General features: G+C 41.8%; 1 protein-coding gene across 1 annotated transcript in view; it reads right to left on the bottom strand.

The window, feature by feature from the left end:
* LOC115126636 (calponin-3-like) overlaps positions 1 to 16,722 on the bottom strand; it is a 35,353-nt gene that overhangs the window by 7,255 nt on the left and 11,376 nt on the right. The window contains exon 2 of the mRNA XM_065019250.1: positions 1 to 5. This exon is cut by the window's left edge and continues 117 nt beyond it. Within this exon, the coding sequence (XP_064875322.1) occupies positions 1 to 5 (5 nt within the window). The remainder of the gene's footprint in view (positions 6 to 16,722) is intronic.

The raw sequence follows: 16,722 nt of genomic DNA, 5'->3' as shown, positions 1-16,722 counted from the left end.
GCGATCTGAGAACAGTTAGCGTCTTAGTAAAAGTTACTATCTTTGTAATCTTGGAACTTAAAGCCATATCTCTCATGTCCTGGCCAGATACCATGTTCAGGTCGGTCACATGAGACTAGTATCTTTGTAACAACACCTTTCCCTTTAAAAACTGTCATCAAGTGTCGCATTAAATATATCCTTCCGATAGTTGTATTTTCATAATTTGACAGGGTTAAGAGATGTGACAATGTCTCAAGCTGCTTTGAACTAAGGAACATAGGGAAAAAAATCACATCTCACAGCAATAAACTCAGCAGAGATGTCCACGTGTTACATAATCACCAGTTTCTCTATTTACACACGTGACAGATCACAACAACGAACGAACGCAGGACATGCAAACACTCACTGACCTAATCAGCTACGGGAGGGAAATATCACGCGACATGGTGTGTTTCATTATCTACTTTATATTAGAACACCGTTTTCCCCCTTGGAGAAGAATCTGTACACTTCAGATGTCAGCTAGCCAGGCTGTTACGGTGCTGTCAGGGGCAGAGATTACGGATTTGTCCCAAATGGCACTCTATTCCCCATTTAGTGCACTTCTTTTAACCAGAGGCCTATGGTCCATTTAGTGCACTACTTTTAACAAGAGGCCTATAGCCAATAGGCCTCTTGTTAAAAGTAGTGCACTAAGGGGCCTCCCGGGTGGCGCAGTGGAACCCAGAGACTCTGGGTTCGCGCCCAGGCTCTGTCGTAACCGGCCGCGACCGGGAGGTCCGTGGGGCGACGCACAATTGGCCTAGCGTCGACCGGGTTAGGGAGGCCTTGGCCGGTAGGGATGTCCTTGTCTCATCGCGCACCAGCGACTCCTGTGGCGGGCCGGGCGCAGTGCGAGCTAACCAAGGTTGCCAGGTGCACAGTGTTTCCTCCGACACATTGGTGCGGCTGGCTTCCGGGTTGGATGCACGCTGTGTTAAGAAGCAGTGCGGCTTGGTTGGGTTGTGTATCGGAGGACGCATGACTTTCGACCTTCGTCTCTCCCGAGCCCGTACGGGAGTTGTAGCGATGAGACAAGATAGTAATTACTAACAATTGGATACCACGAAATTGGGGAGAAAAAAGGTTAAAAAAAAAGTTTTAAAAAAAGTAGTGCACTAAATGGACCATAGGCCTCTGGTTAAAAATAGTACACTATAAAAGGAATAGGGTGCCATCTGTTTGTCACATGTGCTCCGTCTCCGGCCTCTAGGTCATCAGGCTGCTCGTTATGGCGCACACCTGTCACCATCGTTACGCACACTTGCACGTCATCAGACTCACCTGGACTCCATCACTTCCCTGGTTCCTTCCCCAGGCGTCATGGTTTCTGTTTCATGTCTGTGTGCTGTTGGTGTTTCTTGTTTTGGATTATGTTCCATTTATTTATTAAAACATTCCCTGAGCTTGCATCCCAACTCACAGCTATATTCAGCCTTCAGCAGTGTGAGTATTGTGCTGTGAGGTAAGTTGTCTGGTGGAGGGGTAGACTGGAGGTTTAAAGCTCAAACGTTGACATGTTGTTTTGCCAACCAGACATTTAGCAGACTGATTTTTTATTTATTTGACCGGGCAAGTCAGTTAAGAACAAATTCTTACTTTCAATGACGGCCTAGGAACAGTGGGTTAACTGCCTGTTCAGGGGCAGAACGAGAGATTTGTACCTTGTCAGCTCGGGGGTTTGAACTTGCAACCTTCCAGTTACTAGTCCAACGCTCTAACCACTAGGCTACCCTGACGCCTCTATACTCTAACCACTAGGCTACCCTGACGCCTCTATACTCTAACCACTAGGCTACCCTGACGCCTCTATACTCTAACCACTAGGCTACCCTGACGCCTCTATACTCTAACCACTAGGCTACTCTGACGCCTCTATACTCTAACCACTAGGCTACTCTGACGCCTCTATACTCTAACCACTAGGCTACCCTGACGCCTCTATACTCTAACCACTAGGCTACCCTGCCGCCCCAGGGTCACTGATCCATGTGATGTGGATGGGACACAACAAGGTTCTAAGAACAAACAAGGTCCTCTGGGTTGTGGTGAATCACACCGTAAAATACTTTCAGATTTACACCTTGGCTTCAGTAAAGTCAGTGTGAGAAAAATAAAATAGATAAACACCATTTATGATTCTACTTCAAATGCAATTCATAGGGGAGATAATTCAGACAGTTACATAACCCATTATGCAAGAACACTATTTATACTGAGAACAAAAGAGAAGCTGTTGACTGAAGAATCAAGTCATTTATTGACTGGTCTGATCTATCTTTTCCTGGAGTGTATTAGTCCTAAACTATTGCCAGTATCAGGATACGATATGACACTGGTCGTTTCATTGTGTATTAGTCCTAAGCTATTGCCAGTATCAGGATACGATATGACACTGGTCGTTTCATTGTGTATTAGTCCTAAGCTATTGCCAGTATCAGGATACGATATGACACTGGTCATTTCATTGTGTATTAGTCCTAAACTATTGCCAGTTTCAGTATACGATATGACACTGGTCGTTTCATTGTGTATTAGTCCTAAACTATTGCCAGTATCAGGATATGACACTGGTCGTTTCATTGTGTATTAGTCCTAAACTATTGCCAGTATCAGGATACGATACGATACTGGTCGTTTCATTGTGTATTAGTCCTAAGCTATTGCCTGTATCAGGATACGATATGACACTGGTCGTTTCATTGTGTATTAGTCCTAAGCTATTGCCAGTTTCAGGATACGATATGACACTGGTCGTTTCATTGTGTATTAGTCCTAAGCTATTGCCAGTTTCAGGATACGATATGACACTGGTCGTTTCATTGTGTATTAGTCCTAAGCTATTGCCAGTATCAGGATATGACACTGGTCGTTTCATTGTGTATTAGTCCTAAACTATTGCCAGTTTCAGGATACGATATGACACTGGTCGTTTCATTGTGTATTAGTCCTAAACTATTGCCAGTTTCAGGATATGACACTGGTCGTTTCATTGTGTATTAGTCCTAAACTATTGCCAGTATCAGGATACGATATGACACTGGTCGTTTCATTGTGTATTAGTCCTAAACTATTGCCAGTATCAGGATACGATATGACACTGGTCGTTTCATTGTGTATTAGTCCTAAACTACTGCCAGTATCAGGATACGATATGACACTGGTCGTTTCATTGTGTGGCCTGATGCTGTAAGGACAGTGTGTTCTCCCAGCGTCAGACATCAGCACACAGCTCTGAGAGGACGTGATTAGGGTTGAATGGAGGGAGATTTACCACCCAAAACCACTCCCTTTTGGATAAATTGAGAGAAACCGCAAAATTATTATATGCAATGTCTAAATCTGGCTTTCTCTACAGCCAGGTAGGCCTACATCTTCTGCAGCAGTCTACGCTCCAGTAATATAAAGACTGAATGCACTAATTTACCCAACTCCATCTGGCTTTCTCTACAGCCAGGTAGGCCTACATCTTCTGCAGCAGTCTACGCTCCAGTAATATAAAGACTGAATGCACTAATTTACCCAACTCCATCTGGCTTTCTCTACAGCCAGGTAGGCCTACATCTTCTGCAGCAGTCTACGCTCCAGTAATATAAAGACTGAATGCACTAATTTACCCAACTCCATCTGGCTTTCTCTACAGCCAGGTAGGCCTACATCTTCTGCAGCAGTCTACGCTCCAGTAATATAAAGACTGAATGCACTAATTTACCCAACTCCATCTGGCTTTTCTACAGCCATTGTAAGGATTACATCTTTTGCAGCAGTCTGCTCCAGTAATATAAAGACTGAATGCACTAATTCACTCCCAACTCCATCTGGCTTTAAAATCAGCCAGGTACTACATCTTCTGCAGCAGTCTACTCTCTCCAGTAATATAAAGACTTGCACTAATTTAGATGTCCTGTTCTGGCTTTCTATACAGCCAGAGTATAGGCCTAATCTTCTGCAGCATGGCCTCTTTCAGTAATATAAAGACTGAATGCATTAATTAGCCTTATCCCTTGGCTTTCTCTACAGCCAGGTAGGATCTTCTGCAGCAGTTACAGCTCCAGTAATATAAAGACTGAACACGGACAACTCCATCTGGCTTTCTCACAGCCAGGTAGGCCTACATCTTCTGCAGCAGTCTAGCTCAGTAATATAAAGACTGAATGCAGATTTACCCATGTCCCTCTGGCTTTTTCTAGCATTTGTTATAGCAGCTCTTGTCTAAACATCTATTGAACTCCACTGCAGCAGTCTACGCTCAGTAATATAAGCTGAATGCAGATTGAAAGCCTACCATCAGTGAATACGCTCCAGTAATATAAAGACTGAATGCAGTTATTGATTCAACTCCATCTGGCTTTCTCTACAGCCAAGTGGAATCTTCTGCAGCAGTCTATTGCTCCAGTATTATAAAGGATGTCTGAATGATGCAGATAAGGACCCAACTCCATCTTCATTTCTGTTGAAAGCCAGGAAGAAATGAAGCATCATTCTGCAGCAGAGAGCTCCAGTAATATAAAGACTGAATGGAAAATATTATGAAAACTACATATGCGCTTTCTCTATTAGCCAGGTAGGCCAATTATATCTTCTGCAAGCAGTCTAACTAGCCTGTCCAGTAATATAAAGACTGAATGCACAGAATGACATGTTTAACTCCATCTGGCTTTGAACAGCCAGGTAGGCCTACATCTTCTGCAGTCCTTACGCTCCAGTAATATAAAGACTGAATGCTAATTTACCCATGTCCCTCTGGTTTCTCTACAGCCAGGTAGGCATACATCTTCTGCAGCAGCCTATCACAGTAATATAAAGACTGAATGCACTAATTTACCCATGTCCCTCTGGCTTTCTCTAAGCCAGGTAGGCCATTACATCTTCTGCATAATCTAGGGCTCAGTAATATAAAGACTGAATGCACTAATTTAAAATGTCCTCTGGCTTTCTCTAAGCCATTAAAATGTTAACATAGGGCTTTAAAGCAGTTAACGCTCCAGTAATATAAATGTTGTTAATGAGGGATCATTAATTTAGCAGGGGCTCCATCTAAATTTGTACAGCCAGGTAGGCTCATCTTCTGTGCAGTTACGCTCCAGTAATATAAATGACTGAATGCACTAATTTACGCAACTCCATCTGGCATTTCTCTACAGCCAGGTAGTATTACATTTCTTACAGTTTCAGTAATATAAAGTTTGATTTGCACTAATTTACCCAACTCCATCTGGCTTCTCTACAGCCAGGTAGCCTACATCTTCTGCAGCAGATACGTCCAGTAATATAAAGACTGAATGCACTAATTTACCCAACTCCATCTGGCTTTCTCACAGCCAGGTAGGCCTAACATCTTCTGCAGCAGTCTACGCTCCAGTAATATAAAGACTGAATGCACTAATTTACACCAACTCCATCTGGCTTTCTCTACAGCCAGGTAGGCTACATCTGTCTTTGCAGTCTACGCTCCAGTAATATAAAGTTTGAATGCACTAATTTTATGTCCCTCTGGCTTTCTTAACATAGGACATCTTCTGCAGCATAGCCAACAGCTACAAGTAATATAAAGAACTGAATGCACTCAACAACCCATGTCCTCTGGCTTTCTCTACACAGGTAGTATCACATTTTTCATTTCATTTCATTAATATAAAGACTGATTTGCACTAATTTAGCCAACTCCATCTGGCTTTCTCTACAGCCAGGTAGGCCTACATCTTCTGCAGCAGTCTTGCTCCAGTAATATAAAGACTGAATTCACTAATTTACCCATGCCCTCTGGCTTTCTTACAGCCAGGTAGGCCTAATCATCTTCTGCAGCAGTCAGTAATATAAAGACTGAATGCACTAATTTACCCGGAAACTCCATCTGGCTTTCTCTACAGCCAGGTAGGCCTACATCTTCAACACGCAGTCTCTGCTCCAGTAGCCTATAAAAGACTGAATGTATCATTTTACCCATCTCCCATCTTTTAGTCACCTTGTTTTTTAATTGTAAAGATTATTATTTTTAAATTGCAGCTGCAGTCCACTTGTTTTAAAACAGCCTATCACTCGAATATCTTTGCTTTAAAATCAGGGGACTCTCTCCCTGTTTCTCTCTCTCCATCAACCATTCAAATTGCATCCAAAATAGATACTCCTGTTCTAGATTGATATAAAGCCCTATGGAGTATATAAATGCCCTAGAACTGCCTCTTTCAGGTAATACATTAAGTTCATTATTAGCCTTATATTTAGCTAATGAATGATGGGTTATGGATATTACTCATCTAAGTTACAGCCTCTGTCTCTTGTGCAACACGGACAGACCTGTACTCCACTAGCCTCTCTCCTCTCCTCTCTCCTTAGCTCTTGTAGTGCCATGCAGGAAAAGCCGGGACTAGAATAGCTTGCTGGACATTATTTTATTAGCATTTGTTATATCAGTAGACTATTAGAAGAGGGACCAGCTCTTGTTTGCTGAATGTTATTAAATACAGCAGCCTAGGTTGAACTCAGGGGTAGATTGAAAGAAGAGTGAATGTGGTACACCTAATAGCAGTTATTGATTCAGACCGATAACCATTCAATCTTCATGAAGACAAGTGGAACCTTCTGCATCTAATTATTGTCCTGTATTATTCAAGGATGTCATTAGAATGATGCAGATAAGGACAACTCACGTATTTCATTTAACTGTTGAAAGCCAGGAAGAAATGAAGCAACATTCAGAGAGAAAGAGGAGGCAGGATAATAACATTATGGGAAAATATTTGCAAAGGTACAATCTCAGCCTACTAATTATGCAAATAGGCCCAATTATATTTTAAAATGACAATCACTTCCTAACTGCCTGTACTTGTAATTGTAGGCCGCATGAGCTGCCCAGAATGACATGTTCTCCTCTGCTTCATCATGGTTTTCCAGGTCCTATCATTCAGTCCTCTATAAACAGTATCCAACCTAATACAGTCCAAAAGATTAGCCTGCTCAAGCTAGTTTCATTTATTTACCCAAGACTCATATAGTCCCCTACATCAATGGGCCTTTCCTCCCCTATGTATTGGTCAACGGACAATCAATTGGGTTTCCCAGAACATTTTGTTAACGGTGCCCATTAAATATTGATAATGTAGGGCTCATGAAATGTTGTTGACGAGGGGCTCTTTAAAATGTTTTAATGTAAGGCTCATTAAAATGTTAACATAGGGCTCATTAAATCTGATTAACCCTAGGAAGCTCATTAAATGTGGTTAACTGTAGGGCTCATTAAATCCTGGTTAACGTCCCAACCAGGGCTCATTAAATGTGATTAACATAGGGCTCATTAAATGTGGTTAACTAGGGTCATTAAATGTGGTTAACGCTAGGGCTGCATTAAATGCCCTACCCTAGGGCTCATTAAATCTTTCTCCCGTAGGGCTCATTAAATGTGATTAACGTAGGGCTCATTAAATGTGGTTACCCTAGGGCTCATTAAATGTGGTTCAGGCTCATTAAATGTGATTAACATAGGGCTCATTAAATGTGATTAACATAGGGCTCATTAAATGTTTCAATTTAGGGCTCATTAAATGAAATTAACATCGATCCCTCCGATTAAATGTGGACCGTATCCCTCTTTAAATGTTTCTCTCCAAAATGTTAACGTCAGGGCTCATTAAATGGCCAGTTCCGCTAGGGCTCATTAAATGTGGTCCAAATGTAGGCTCATTAAATGTGGTTCAACTGAGGGGCTCATTAAATCTGGTTCACGGAGGGCTCATTAAATGTTAACTAGGGCTCATTAAATCTCATCCTTTAACCTAGGGCTCCTTAAATGTTGTGAACCATCAGAGCTCATTCCATGTTCTTAATGTAGGGCTCATTAAATGTGGTTAACGTAGGGCTCATTAAATGTGGTCCTACCTGACAGGGCTCCTAAATGGTTAACGTAGGGCTCATTAAATGTCTCCACAACGTAGGGCTCATTAAATGTTCCCCCAGGGCTCATTAAATGAGGTTAATTCTCGCTATTAAAAGTCACTTGGCTCTGAAATGTCACATGGGCTCATTAAATGTGGTTAATGCAGGGCTCATTAAATCTTAACGTAGGGCTCATTAAATGATGACCATAGAATCGCATTAAATGTGTTCTAGGCAGACATATAAATGTGGTTAATGACGGGCTCATTAAATGTTGTCAACGGAGGGCTCTTTAAAGGTTGTCCGTTCCATGGGCTCATTAAATGTTGTTAACTCCATTGTGGCTCATTAAATGCGCTCAACTTAGGGCTCATTAAATGTTGTTAACTCAGGGCTCATTAAATGTGGCCCGTTAACGTAGGGCTCATTAAATGTGGTTAACATGCCTCATTAAATGTGGTTAACGCAGGGCTCATTAAATGTCATCTAGGGTCTCATTAAATGTTGTTGGCTGGGCTCATTAAATGTTGTTAACCCTAGGGCTCATCCAAATGTGGTTAATGTCTGGTGCTCAACCTTAAATGTTGTTAACGTAGGGCTCATTAAATGGTGGTTAATGTAGGGCTCATTAAATGGTGTTAATGTAGGGCTCATTAAATGTTAACGAGGGCTCATTCCATGTTAACGTAGGGCTCATTAAATGTGGTTAACAAGGGCTCATTAAATCTGGTTAACTAGGGCTCATTAAATGTGGTTAACGCTCAGGGCTCATTAAATGTGGTTAATGCTAGGGCTCATTAAATGTGATTAACTTAGGGCTCATTAAATGTGAGTTAACGTAGGGCTCATTAAATGTGATTAACATAGGGCTCATTAAATGGGTTAACCTAGGGCTCATTAAATGTGGTTAACTCAGGGCTCATTAAATGTGGTTAATAGGGCTCATTAAATGTGGTTAAGGTGAGGGCTCATTAAATGTGGTTAATGTAGGGCTCATTAAATGTGGTTAACGTAGGGCTCATTAAATGTTAACGTAGGGCTCATTAAATGTGGTTAACGTAGGGCTCATTAAATGTTGTTAACGTAGGGCTCATTAAATGTTGTTAATGTAGGGCTCATTAAATGTGGTTAACGTAGGGCTCATTAAATGTGGTTAACGTAGGGCTCATTAAATGTTGTTAACGTAGGGCTCATTAAATGTTAACGTAGGGCTCATGAAATGTTAACGTAGGGCTCATTAAATGTGGTTAATGTAGGGCTCATTAAATGTTAACGTAGGGCTCATGAAATGTTAACGTAGGGCTCATTAAATGTTAACGTAGGGCTCATTAAATGAGGTTAATGTAGGGCTCATTAAATGTTAACGTAGGGCTCATGAAATGTTAACGTAGGGCTCATTAAATGTGGTTAATGTAGGGCTCATTAAATGTTAACGTAGGGCTCATTAAATGTGGTTAACATAGGGCTCATTAAATGTGGTTAACGTAGGGCTCATTAAATGTGGTTAATGTAGGGCTCATTAAATGTTGTCAACGTAGGGCTCATTAAATGTTGTCAACGTAGGGCTCATTAAATGTTGTTAACGTAGGGCTCATTAAATGTTGTCAACTTAGGGCTCATTAAATGTTGTTAACGTAGGGCTCATTAAATGTGGTTAACGTAGGGCTCATTAAATGTGGTTAACATAGGGCTCATTAAATGTGGTTAACGTAGGGCTCATTAAATGTGGTTAATGTAGGGCTCATTAAATGTTAACGTAGGGCTCATTAAATGTTGTTAACGTAGGGCTCATTAAATGTGGTTAACGTAGGGCTCATTAAATGTTGTTAACGTAGGGCTCATTAAATGTGGTTAATGTAGGGCTCATTAAATGTGGTTAATGTAGGGCTCATTAAATGTTAACGTAGGGCTCATTAAATGTTGTTAACGTAGGGCTCATTAAATGTGGTTAACGTAGGGCTCATTAAATGTTGTTAACATAGGGCTCATTAAATGTGGTTAACGTAGGGCTCATTAAATGTGGTTAACATAGGGCTCATTAAATGTGGTTAATGTAGGGCTCATTAAATGTGGTTAACATAGGGCTCATTAAATGTTGTTAACGTAGGGCTCATTAAATGTGGTTAATGTAGGGCTCATTAAATGTTGTTAACGTAGGGCTCATTAAATGTTGGTTAATAGGGCTCATTAAATGTTGTTAACGTAGGGCTCATTAAATGTTAACGTAGGGCTCATTAAATGTGGTTAATGTAGGGCTCATTAAATGTTGTTAACATAGGGCTCATTAAATGTGGTTAATGTAGGGCTCATTAAATGTTGTTAAATAGGGCTCATTAAATGTTAACGTAGGGATCATTAAATGTTAATGTAGGGCTCATTAAATGTTGTTAATGTAGGGCTCATTAAATGTTGTTAACGTAGGGCTCATTAAATGATTAACATAGGGCTCATTAAATGTGGTTAATGTAGGGCTCATTAAATGTTAACGTAGGGCTCATTAAATGTGGTTAATGTAGGGCTCATTAAATGTGGTTAACGTAGGGCTCATTAAATGTTGTTAATGTAGGGCTCATTAAATGTGGTTAATGTAGGGCTCATTAAATGTTGTTAATGTAGGGCTCATTAAATGTTGTTAACGTAGGGCTCATTAAATGTATTTAATATATGTCTCATTAGACTCAGGTAGCACCAGGTTTGAATCATCATGCTGATAAAAACTCTAATCAAATCATCATATTTATATGCTTTTGAATGACACTTCTGGTTTTGGTGTTACGCGGGATGGAACATTTTTATAATACCAGGAAATGATGCTATTGACATCATGGTCATGGATAGTAGCCATCAGAGGAAGTGATGCTATTGACATCATGGTCATGGATAGTAGCCATCAGAGGAAGTGATGCTATTGACATCATGGTCATGGATAGTAGCCATCAGAGGAAGTGATGCTATTGACATCATGGATAGTAGCCATCAGAGGAAGTGATGCTATTGACATCATGGTCATGGATAGTAGCCATCAGAGGAAGTGATGCTATTGACATCGTGGATAGAAGCCATCAGAGGAAGTGATGCTATTGACATCGTGGATAGAAGCCATCAGAGGAAGTGATGCTATTGACATCATGGATAGTAGCCATCAGAGGAAGTGATGCTATTGACATCATGGATAGTAGCCATCAGAGGAAGTGATGCTATTGACATCATGGATAGTAGCCATCAGAGGAAGTGATGCTATTGACATCATGGATAGAAGCCATCAGAGGAAGTGATGCTATTGACATCAAGGATAGAAGCCATCAGAGGAAGTGATGCTATTGACATCAGGGATAGAAGCCATCAGAGGAAGTGATGCTATTGACATCATGGATAGAAGCCATCAGAAGAAGTGAATGCGAAGCCAATTACAGCTGCATGCTATTCTTCTTCTCCAGCTGCTTCCGCTCTCTCACACACTTGTGTACACACACTGAAGACGATAAGTTAAGGGCTTGAACACATCCCCACTGGCTCCCTGGAGCGTTTACCATGCTCCATCCTTAAATGCCAAGCTGCCAAACACACAGCGTAGCATATACACTGACACACAATCTCATGTGTGTACACAGATGTACAGGATCTGCTAAGAATGGTAGGCCTACATGGGGGAAAAAAAATTGTTCTGCCACTAGTGTTTCTGTGCTGTAATGTACAGTACTTCAGTGTCAATGAGTAAGTACTGTTCAGTAAATGACCCACAATTGGATTGAATAATGTCATGGAGATTTTCCAGGACTTTTGTACAATGTCAAAGAAAGGCGTAAATTGAACCGTTCTTTATATGGTACCGACGGATGAGCAGTCGCTGTCACCCATTAGCTCACAGTCCATTATAAACAGCTCAGAGTCCACTGTAAACAGCACTTCAACATTGGCCTGTGTCCTATAAACATGGCCTTTCAACGAGCGCATCACAGACACTAGTCATCCACACTGAGTCAGTCAGACAGACTCCTCTTTATGATCGAGTCACAGAGGAAAGAGACATCTGACCTCCACTCTTTATTTTTTTTACACATTGTTCCTCCACAATGAACAGCTTAAACGCAGTTTATTCCCTGTGCAGATATACTGCTGAACACAGTTTATTCCCTGTGCAGATATACTGCTGAACACAGTTTATTCCCTGTGCAGATATACTGCTGAACACAGTTTATTCCCTGTGCAGATATACTGCTGAACACAGTTTATTCCCTGTGCAGATATACTGCTGAACGCAGTTTATTCCCTGTGCAGATATACTGCTGAACACAGTTTATTCCCTGTGCAGATATACTGCTGAACACAGTTTATTCCCTGTGCAGATATACTGCTGAACACAGTTTATTCCCTGTGCAGATATACTGCTGAACACAGTTTACTCCCTGTGCATGGAGTTACCTCGTTAGCACCGAATGCCAATACTGGGCTTCAAGGGGGGTGTCATATACAGTGAGGGGGGAAAGTATTTGATCCCCTGCTGATTATGTACGTTTTCCCACTGACAAAGAAATGATCCGTCTATAATTTTAATGGTAGGTTTATTCGTTACCTGTATAAAAGACACCTGGGAGCCAGAAATCTTTCTGATTGAGAGGGGATCAAATACTTATTTCCCTCATTAAAATGCAAATCAATTTATAACATTTTATAACATTTAAAACATGCGTTTTTATGGATTTTGTTGTTGTTATTCTGTCTCTCACTGTTCAAATAAAACTACCATTAAAATTATAGACTGATCATTTCTTTGTCAGTGGACAAACATACAAAATCAGCAGGGGATCAAATACTTTTCCTCCTCACTTTACAGTCCAGCAATACAAACCAAGCGTTCTACTGACCGGCTGCTAATAAAAACAGTGAGGTAAACGACAGCTTTTCAGGACCACTCTGTGACACTAAAAGCCCATAAACTTGTAGCAACCCCCCCCCCCACACACACACACACGAAAGCCTGTCAGCTGGGATGTCAAAGCAGTCAACAGAAATACGTGCCCTCTCTGAAGCAATTGGTGAGTGTGTGTGTGTCGGTGTGTCCATTTCCCTCTGAAATATGATGTCAGAAATGAGGCCCTGCTCTCAACTTAATAACAGACAAAAGGGCAAATCTTCAAATGCCCCTCCATCTCGTAAGAGGACATAAGTGGTGCTCTAGCTCAATGAAAAGACTGGGAGGAGTGGAAGGAAGTTGTCCCTTCTTTCTGAACAGCTTGAGAGCACACTGTCATTTACAGGAATTCATTTGAGGCTTTTTGTGCCACTGACTGATTGCAGCTAGACATCCTACCATCACCAGAATACACACTGAGCCTCCCCAGAGAGAAATCAGGGAAGATTGGAGGAGAGATTTTTTTCTTCTTCAGTTCTCTCTCTCTCTCTCTCCCTCTCCCTCTCTCTCCTCTAATCTTCCCTGATTTCTCTCTGAGGAGGCTCAGTGTGTATTCTGGTGATGGTAGGATGTCTAGCAGTCCTTCTCTAGGAATGCTGCCAGGAACCCCTCCTCACCACCCCCAACTCTGTAGCCCAAGCATTTCCCGAGGACGCTGCAGAAACATCTGGAAGGAGAAGGTTTTGAGGTACAGAATGCCTAAGAAGTGGAAAACGATCAATTCAATGTAGGATAGATACACCACTGTCGAGGCAATTGCTGTTTAAATCAGAATCCAGTCCGGTGTTGTTACTTTCTTTTTTAATTAACACGTTCTAGTCAATTCATAAAGTTTCTTGCAATTAAATGACCGTTCCCATTTACACAATATCTTAAATAATTGAGGTCATCTCTAACCGGGAGCTTCACCGATAGAATGAAACCAGAACATTCGTTGACCAGAATGACCCCAACTTGATTAACCATTTGTTCAAATCACACACACGAGACACCTGGAGACACCTGAAACCCCACCTCTTTAAGGAATACCTAGGATAGGATAAAGTAATCCTTCTCCCCCTCCCCCCCCCCCTTAAAAGACCTAGATGCACTATTGTAAAGTGGCTGTTCCACTGGATGTCATAAGGTGAAAGCACCAATTTGTAAGTCGCTCTGGATAAGAGCGTCTGCTAAATGACTTAAATGTAAATGTTAAATGTACACGACCAAGTACTGTCCAGCTGGTGTTCATTAATATTTAACCACTATCCGTTAGCTCTGAAAACATTCAGCATAATGTGAATAGATTGGATGTGATAGAAATGTGAAGTGAACTACAAATGTTTACACACAATTGAAGTTAGAAGTTTACATACACTTAGGTTGGAGTCATTAAACTTGTTTTTCAACCACTCCACAAATGTCTTGTTAACTAACTATTGTTTTGGCAAGTCGGTTAGGACATCTACTTTGAGCATGACACAAGCCATTTTTCCAACAATTATTTACAGACAGTTTAATTTCACTTATAAATCACTGTATCACAATTCCAGGGGGTCAGAAGTTTACATACACTAAGTTGACTGTGCCTTTAAACAGCTTGGAAAATTCCAGAAAATGATGTCATGGCTTTAGAAGCTTCTGATAGGCTAATTGACATAATTTGAGTCATTTGGAGGTGTACCTGTAGATGTATTTCAAGGCCTACCTTCAAACTCAGTGCCTCTTTGCTTGACATCATGGGAAAATCAAAACAAATCAGCCAAGACCTCAGAAAAAAGATTGCAGACCTCCACAAGTCTGGTTCATCCTTGGGAGCAATTTCCAAACACCTGCAGGTACCACGTTCATATGTATGAAGAATAGTACGCAAGTATAAACACCATTGGACCACACAGCCGTCATACCGCTCAGGAAGGAGACGCGTTCTGTCTCCTAGAGATGACCGTACTTTGGTGCGAAAAGTGCAAATCAATACCAGAACAACGGACCTTGTGAAGATGCTGGAGGAAACAGGTACAAAAGTATCTATATCCACAGTAAAACGAGTCCTATATCAACATAACCTGAAAGGCCGCTCAGCAAGGAAGAAGTCACTGCTCCAAAACAGCCATAAAAAAGCCAGACTACAGTTTGCAACTGCACATGGGGACAAAGATCATACTTTTTGGAGAAATGTCCTCTGGTCTGATGAAACAAAAATAGAACTGTTTGGCCATAATGTCCATCATTATGTTTGGAGGAAAAAGGGGGAAGCTTGCACCATCCCAACAGTGAAGCAAGGGGTGGCAGCATCATGTTGTGGGGCAGCATCATGTTGTGGGGGTGCTTTGCTGCAGGAGGCATTTCACAAAATAGATGGAGAGACAGGATTGTGTCGAGGCACAGATCTGGGGAAGGGTACCCCCCAAAATGCTGCAGCATTCAAGGTTCCCAAAAACACAGTGTCCTCCATCATTCTTAAATAGAAGTTTGGAACCATCAAGACTCATCCTAGAGCTGGCCGTCCGGCCAAACTGAACAATCGGGGGAGAAGGGCCTTGGTCAGGGAGGTGACCAAGAACCCGGTTGTCCCTCTGGCAGAGGTCTAGAGTTCCTCTGTGGAGATGGGAGAACCTTCCAGAAGGACAACCATCTCTGCAACACTCCACCGATCAGGCCTTTATGGTAGAGTGGCCAGACGGAAGCCACTCCTCAGGAAAAGGCACATGACAGCCCATTTGGAGTTTCCCAAATGGCACTTAAAGACTCTCAGACAATGAGAAACAAGATTCTCTGGCCTGATGGAACCAAGACTGAACTCTTTTGGCCTGAATGCCAAGCGTCACCTCTGGAAGAAACCTGGCACCATCACTATGGTGAAGCAAGGTGGTGGCACCATCACTACGGTGAAGCAAGGTGGTGGCACCATCACTATGGTGAAGCAAGGTGGTGGCACCATCACTACGGTGAAGCAAGGTGGTGGCACCATCACTACGGTGAAGCAAGGTGGTGGCAGCATCACTATGGTGAAGCAAGGTGGTGGCACCATCACTATGGTGAAGCAAGGTGGTGGCACCATCACTATGGTGAAGCAAGGTGGTGGCACCATCACTATGGTAAAGCAAGGTGGTGGCAGCATCACTACGGTGAAGCAAGGTGGTGGTACCATCACTATGGTGAAGCAAGGTGGTGGCAGCATCATGCTATGGGGATGTCTTTCAGTGGCAGGGACTGGTAGACTAGTCAGGATCGAGGCAAAGATGAAAGGAACAAAGTACAGAGTGATCCTTGATGAAAACCTGCTCCAGATTAAAGGTTTGCCTTCCAACAGGACAATGACCCTAAGCACACAGCTAAGACAACGCAGGGGTGGCTTCAGGACATGTCTCTGTATGTCCAGAGCCTGGACTTGAACCCAATCAAACATCTCTGGAGAGACCTGAAAATATCTGTGCAGCAACGCTCCCCATCCAACCAATCAGAGCTTGAGAGGATCTGCAGAGAAGATCGGGAGAAACTCCCCAAATAGAGGTGTGCCGAGGCTTGGAGCCTCATAACCAAGAAGACTCGAGGCTGCCAAAGGTGCTTCAACAAAGTACTGAGTAAAGGGTCTGAATACTCATGTAAATGTAATATTTCCATTTTTCAAATTATTATAAATTAGCAAACATTTCTCAAAACCTGTTTTACTTTATCATTATGGGGTATTGTGTGTAGATAAGGATTTTTTTTTTTAAATCCATTTTTAGAACAATGCTGTGATGTAACAAAATGTGGAAAACGTCAAGGGGTCTCAATACTTTCCTAAAGCAATGTAGCTGAAATGAAACCAAGCACGGACATATCGTAAAATAATCTCGCATTTAGGCACACAAGGCCAAATCTACTGCATAACCAAGTTTTTCATACCAAAACGTAGAGCTGGGACGATACCAGTATCGTAGTAAAAGTTA

The sequence above is a fragment of the Oncorhynchus nerka genome, linkage group LG6 (assembly GCF_034236695.1).
Source record: "Oncorhynchus nerka isolate Pitt River linkage group LG6, Oner_Uvic_2.0, whole genome shotgun sequence".
Taxonomy (NCBI): domain Eukaryota; kingdom Metazoa; phylum Chordata; class Actinopteri; order Salmoniformes; family Salmonidae; genus Oncorhynchus; species Oncorhynchus nerka.
Note: the sequence above shows the minus strand (reverse complement) of the source record. Positions and strands in the feature narration are given on the sequence as shown.